This window comes from Cyclopterus lumpus, chromosome 3 (assembly GCF_009769545.1).
Source record: "Cyclopterus lumpus isolate fCycLum1 chromosome 3, fCycLum1.pri, whole genome shotgun sequence".
Classification (NCBI taxonomy): domain Eukaryota; kingdom Metazoa; phylum Chordata; class Actinopteri; order Perciformes; family Cyclopteridae; genus Cyclopterus; species Cyclopterus lumpus.
In genome coordinates this window covers 738,681-745,251 of record NC_046968.1, presented here as the reverse complement: position 1 = coordinate 745,251, position 6,571 = coordinate 738,681, and the positions used below count along the sequence as shown (strand labels likewise).

Sequence of the window (6,571 nt, the reverse complement as noted above, 5' to 3'; positions counted from 1 at the left end):
TAGATAATTTCAATGGCATTTGCCTACTTAAGACTCAGTTTCTCCAAGCCAACCCATCCAATAAAAGTTCTCTCTGGCTGAACCAACCCATCAAATAATAGCTCTTCCTGGCTTAAAAAACACACTTTTCCACATAATTACAAGTGTTCTGCCCAATTATTGTAGGTTGCATAACAGATTGGGATATATAAAATAAACTGAATTAATTAAATTGTAATACTGCAGTGAAAGAAGCTCGAGCTAAATATTTATAAATTGCTGAATTCCTTGTTTAGAATCGTGTTGTTAGTGACCCTCAGAACTCTTACATTGGGTTTCCTACCAGTTGGGTGTGCTTCCGAAATACTCCAGTGGGAGGTGCCCAGGAAGCATCCTGATTAGAGGCCCCAACCACCTCAGCTGACTCCTTTCGACATGAAGGAGTAGCGCCTCAACTCCAAGTTCCCTCCTCATGTCCGAGCTCCTTACCCTATCTCTAAGGCTGAGCCAGGCCAACCTATAAAGGAAACTCATCTCCTTACCCTATCTCTAAGTCTGTATCCGGCCACCCTATGGAGGAAACTCATCTCCTTACCCTATCTCTAAGGCTGAATTTGGCCACCCTATGGAGGAAACTCATCTCCTTACCCTATCTCTAAGTCTGTATCCGGCCACCCTATGGAGGAAACTCATCTCCTTACCCTATCTCTATGTCTGAGCCCGGCCAACCTATGAAGGAAACTCATCTCCTTACCCTATCTCTAAGTCTGTATCCGGCCACCCTATGGAGGAAACTCATCTCCTTGGCGTTTCAGCCAACACAGCGCAACAATGTCCAGAGCCTTCAGCATCTCAGTGCGGATCTCATCCATTTTCTCCCATTAAGATTGCTGGGGGACATCTTAGGATACACTGAGCTCCTTCTCCTCTTCTCTATCTTCTGTATGAATTCACGTCCCATCAATGCACATTACTAACTCTGCTTCTTCCCCAGAGTCTTTGTGCTTTCTCGCCTTACAGGTTTTCATGGATGGTGGCTCTGTCTGGAACCTCCTGCTTCCTGCCAGGGCCCCCACTTTTCTTTATCTCCTTCTGTCTACATGGATTGTAGTTATATCTTGACCCTGGTCCTGCCCGACACCTCCTGCTAGTATCATTATTATTAATTAATATTAGTTGCATTGCTATTAGTATTGCCAATACCATGACTGCTTCTATTATCATTATTATTCTATTACATCCACTGTTGCTGCTATGTTTGGTAGTTGTAACTTTTTCATCATGCCTACTACTCTCATATGAATAATTTCTGTCATATTCATTGAACGCGTTGTAATGATGTTATGTTGTTCATTCTGTACACGTGACATCTATTGTACTTCTGTCCATCCTATAGAGCAGGGGTGCCCAATACGTCGATCGCGATCTACCAGTCGATCGCAAAGGTAGTGTGGGTAGATCGCATCACGCATGCAAACATTTTTAATTTGGCGCTATACAACTGAAATTGAATTGAATTGAATTGAATGCACGGACAAGAGGTGGACGCTCCGGCCTCAGAGCTAATTTACGAACGCGCCCATTGACGTACCAGCAAGCTACCGAGTTGCCTAGTTAGCCTCTGATTTATTTCTTCTAAACTTAAGAAAGGGAATAAAAATGAGTGGGGGAGCTGGACCAAGTAAGAAGTCAAAAACCTACCACTTCCATACGGAATGGGAGGAGGACTTTTTTTTCACAATGTCATATTCGAAGTGCGTTTGCCTCTACTGCCAGTTTACCATTGCTATTCCGAAGAAGGGAAATGTGGAACTGTTCACAAAAACTACAAGCTGAGAAAGAGAAAGGTGAATATTGACATATTCTGGAACTTACTCACAGAGGAAAAGTACCCCAACATGAGGAAATGTGCTACCTACTTGACTACTGTAAATCTGTTGAAATGTAAGCTAAATATGCTGTGGCTTCTGCTATGTGCTCAGGTCCACAGATAGCTTCTGCTGTGTATGTGTGCTATGGACTTTATTAATAAATCTCTTATTTGATTTTGAAACAATGTCGCGTCACCTTAATTTGTTCTTATTATTGTTATTTCAGTACATTTTTGTGATGGACACAATGCCAATATGTTTTATTTGGTTGGTAGATCATGTTGAGCTGGTCATTTCAAAAGTGTGGCCACCCCTGCTATAGAGGGATCCTCCTCTGTTGCTCTCCTGAATGTTTCTTCCCTTTTTCTCCCTGTTTAAGGTTTTTTTGGGTAGTTTTTCCTGATCCGATGTGAGGTCCTGGGACAGGGATGTTGTATGTGTACAGATTGTAAAGCCCTCTGAGGATGATTTGTAATTTGTGATTTGGAGCGATACTAAATCAATTTAATTTAATTTATTTTAATCTAATCGTCCTACCTCAATTATTGTATTTAATTTAAAACATCCCCCCTTTATTTAGTTCATTTGAATTGATTGTTCTGTCCCAAACCATTGCCTTAATTTTGGAAGAGTAAGGGAATTCAAAAACAAAGGTGTAACACTCTTTCCATTTGGAAGTTGTTAGCAAATGCAGGAGCTGATCCGACAAACGACAATTAAGAGACTTGGGATGTACCCACACACACAGACTACTATTATTTCACATTCACACGCAATTAAGAGTCACCAAATAACCTGATCTCTTGGGACTGTGGAAGAAATCCAGAGAACTCGGCAGAAAACCCACACCGATAGGGGGAGAACATGCATGTTTGACAATGAATACTCTGCATGAGACATACCAAGTGTAACAGTTATTCGATGGAACCTTGTTTCCGATGCTGTAATGGGTTCCTTTGTCATCATAGCAGCCACATTGGTTCCAGGCAACGCAGTCCATGTTGTCTTCATCAAAGTAGGGCTGTGTTGGGGGACATTGTGGATAGCAGCCTGCAACACAATTATAGTAAATGGGTTAACCTCAGTAGAAATACAAATATAGCTAAATGCTTTTACTCTCAAACTGATGGGTCACTGACTGACTCAATGTCCAACTCCTCTTCCTCCTGAGCCACAGCAACCCCCTCAAATCAAAGACTTTGCAGGATTTCAGAGTCACAGCTCCTATTCTTAGAATGCCATGTTTAGTTTATAGCAGTAATTGTTGACTGTAATTCTCCTCCACAGCACATTTGTATGAAGACTAGAATATACTGTTAAACAGTAAATGGACTGCATTCATGTAGTGCTTTTCTAGTCTTAGCAACCACTCAAAGTGCACCACAACACAAGCCAGCATTCATCCATTCAAATACACAGTCATACAGACTAGTGTTGCAGCTCTCAGTGAGACTCCAGACTAATTTCAAAGGTCTCAGAATCAACTAGATTTGTTCTCGGTCTCAAAGAGGACTCTGTCTTTTAATTAATATAAGACCAGTCAATATGGCAACTGCAGGGATATCATTTAAAATACGTCAGATGTATTTGTTAACATCATTACTGTGATGCTCTTGGAAAACAAAGGAAAATTCACACACCTAAAAATCCACCTCCGCGATGCCTTTGGATCATTTTATCAAGACATTTCTGATGGTACGCTTATACATACACACATATATATATATATATATATATATATATATATATATATATATATATATATATATATATATACAGTTTAGATGACATGAAAGAGAGGAATAAAGAGATTTTTCTGTCTTTGTTTTAATGATATTGTGGATCCTTCGGATTTGCATATTCCACATTTAATCATAACTGTCATGCAGTGTGGGACTCACTTGGTGAGTCAAGTCATGACTTGTTCTCGGTCTTGACTACAACAGTGAGCGATGAACATTCATGCACACTCACACACACTGAGACAAATTCTATTATTATTATTATTATTATTATTATTAAATATTATTTCCCTTTTTGCATCATGAGTTAGCTAAATATTGAACAGAAGTCGTGTATACAAAACGATTTAAAATCATCAGGGATTATATCCCCTACATTTACTTTTGTTTTGATGAGTGGCTTTAAGGGGAAACTCTTGACAGAAAAGAGTAACTTAATGCTCATTTACACAGCTTCAGATTCATTAAGCTGCAAAGCAAACTAAACCAAATAAATGAAAAGTTAGGTAAATACAGCCTATAATCTCTGACTTGTTGGTCTAACTCACAAAGGAACAATTGTAATAATAATAATATCCATCAGAAATTTAAATAAAAAATCAGGAAGAAAATGAATGGACCAAAAGAGCAGTACTGAGTATGGTGGCTCTGGCAAACCTATGTGTAGACACTGGATCAAAACACTTCTGAACAATATTCATGTTTTAGTCTGGGCAGGGCAAAGGTCAATCAGTCCTAGAACTCCGAGACTGGAACCTCTAGTCAAGAAGATGACATGCCAAAAAGATCTGTCTGATGTACTGTACCTTCCAGGGCAGTGATGAGGCTGGAACAGTTTCCTGATGGATTCCTACATGTCTTCATGCAGTCAACTCCACAAGGCTTGTAGTGCCATTCACATTCATCAGGTTTGTTATAAAAGTCGCAGAAAATAGCTGCAAGAAACAAAATAACGACGTCTTAGCTGGTGTTACAAAAATCCCGTTGTCCAACAACTTTGAATCTTTTGGCTAAAACAAATTCTAAAACATATAGCTCAGATTTTACTTGTGAGATTGTGACCAAACTTACGGCACAGCTTTGGAGATCTCCATTTCACACAGGCCCCAGCTTCATTACAAGCTTTGGCATAGGAAGCCACAGCAGTGCAGAGACACTCACAGTCCCCACCAGAGGCACAACCACAAGAGTCTCTCACGCAAGAGTCATAGTATGGACCAGGGTCAACCTTGAACACATGAATATGTACTGTTTAATACAACACATTAAGTTGAGTAGCAATGGTGCCATTTGTATCAAAACTATTACAGGCTAAAAAGCATTGTTTCATATTTCTTGCTTGAGACCATTGTTTTAAATAAACAGATGGATGGGCAGACACACAAAGCAATGAGCAGTTCCATCGATGGAGAGATACCATGGCATTTAAAGTGACAATGCATACATTTGTGCCGAGTATGATGCTGTCACCGTAGTTACCTGTGAATGACAGCTCTGGAAGGTGACACTGGTGATGATGCTACACTGTTTCTGGGACCAGGCTGCCCGGTAGCGGTTAGAGGTACAGGGATCAGTGAGCAGTTCGGCTTTTGGGCAGCTGGATGAAACCTTCCAACTGTTACCAAATTCTAGAACGTCTGCCACTGTCTCCTGAGAGCGTGTGGTGAATTCATTCTTACTGTTGCCATCGTAGTTTCCACACAGACCACAGACCTGACCCTGAGAGGGAGGAACCCAATGACAGAGTTTACTGGAGTGATGGGGCTGATACAGAGGAAGGCATCTGTTTGTTGTCACTGAAATATACTTCTGCCCTCCAGAAAAACATCAAAACAACCACTATCATAGTCCATACTCGTATGGTCAGTGTGTTAGCGGACAGCAAGAGAATGCTGTCATGTTTAAATTACCAGGAACATAGAAGTCCAGTAATCACCCTCTTTTCAGTTGTTTTCTCTGACAGTTCCTGAGGGAAATATCCTGTTCTTATGCTAGATGCAAACCAGCTAACCAATAACTTGTTCTGGGTTAATAAGAGCAGTGCCAAGGCGCTGTGAAACAAAACAATCAGCTACAAGAGGCTCAAAAGCGCAGTCATGATTTAAATGCTATCAGCAAACCTTTTACATTCCAATTATTATACTCAATGTTCATTAACGTGTGAATCACATATTGATTAATACAAGTTTCTCTATAGCACAAAATATCTTGACCAGTCGGAGAAAATTGTCATGGTGTATCATGACAATATGCCCGAATGAATAAATTGCTCTAACCAAAAGCCAGCTGTCAGTCAAGGCATGCAGACATGATTGTTTACCTGGAACTGCGGGGCAAGTTTAATAAAAATACTGGTCTTCTTGTCCCACATGAGCACAAGACCCGGCTTGATCGTCACCACCAGGTAAATACCCATCTTCTGTATCTGAGCAGGGAGCACCTGGCCACTGCCCTTTACCAGTTGGAAGGTCTCATCTTTAAGTTGGTATTCATTATCCTGTGGGCATGAACATTAAATAAACAAGCATTGTATTACTGCACCAGCTAAGTGAGGTTGAACAAGGAATCAGTTAGTAAATCATGTCGAGGCTTCTTCTTTTAGTTTGCACCTGAATGCTATGTTGTGAAAAGGAACGTGGTTCACAAATACATGGGAAGCAACTGCATTATTCATTTTGAAGGAACAGATACAAATTGACTGTTGGTTCCAGTCTTAGTGATTATCATTTGAGCCATAATTCTTGTCAAACCTCAACATTGACATTAGTCTGATATTCTGCTCTAGCGTTTGGGAAAGAACATGGGCACAGTGTACTTGTGTTGTGTTTACCCCCAGGAAGATCAGGATGGTCTTGGAGCAGGTGGCTCCCGTGGAACATGGAACATTCTCAGTAATAATCTTGAAGCTTCCATTGCTCTGGCTGGTGCCACAGTAGTCCTGAGTAAGGCATACACACAGGCTGCAATTACTGGACAGCA

General features: G+C 40.6%; 2 protein-coding genes across 2 annotated transcripts in view; one reads left to right on the top strand and one right to left on the bottom strand.

Moving 5' to 3' along the window:
- LOC117751005 (mucin-5AC-like) overlaps window positions 1–377 on the top strand; it is a 98,012-nt gene extending 97,635 nt beyond the window's left edge. The window contains exon 31 of the mRNA XM_034562502.1: window positions 326–377. Coding sequence (XP_034418393.1) covers window positions 326–377 — 52 coding nt within the window. The remainder of the gene's footprint in view (window positions 1–325) is intronic.
- Window positions 378–2,616: 2,239 nt separating this feature from the next.
- Window positions 2,617–6,571, bottom strand: part of LOC117750967 (mucin-5AC-like) — a 19,495-nt gene continuing 15,540 nt past the window's right edge. Inside the window, exons 22-28 of the mRNA XM_034562451.1 lie at window positions 6,423–6,530; window positions 5,913–6,089; window positions 5,072–5,311; window positions 4,664–4,820; window positions 4,399–4,527; window positions 2,753–2,900; window positions 2,617–2,659 (exon numbers count right to left, since the gene is read on the bottom strand). Of these exons, the coding sequence (XP_034418342.1) occupies window positions 2,617–2,659; window positions 2,753–2,900; window positions 4,399–4,527; window positions 4,664–4,820; window positions 5,072–5,311; window positions 5,913–6,089; window positions 6,423–6,530 (1,002 nt within the window). The remainder of the gene's footprint in view (window positions 2,660–2,752; window positions 2,901–4,398; window positions 4,528–4,663; window positions 4,821–5,071; window positions 5,312–5,912; window positions 6,090–6,422; window positions 6,531–6,571) is intronic.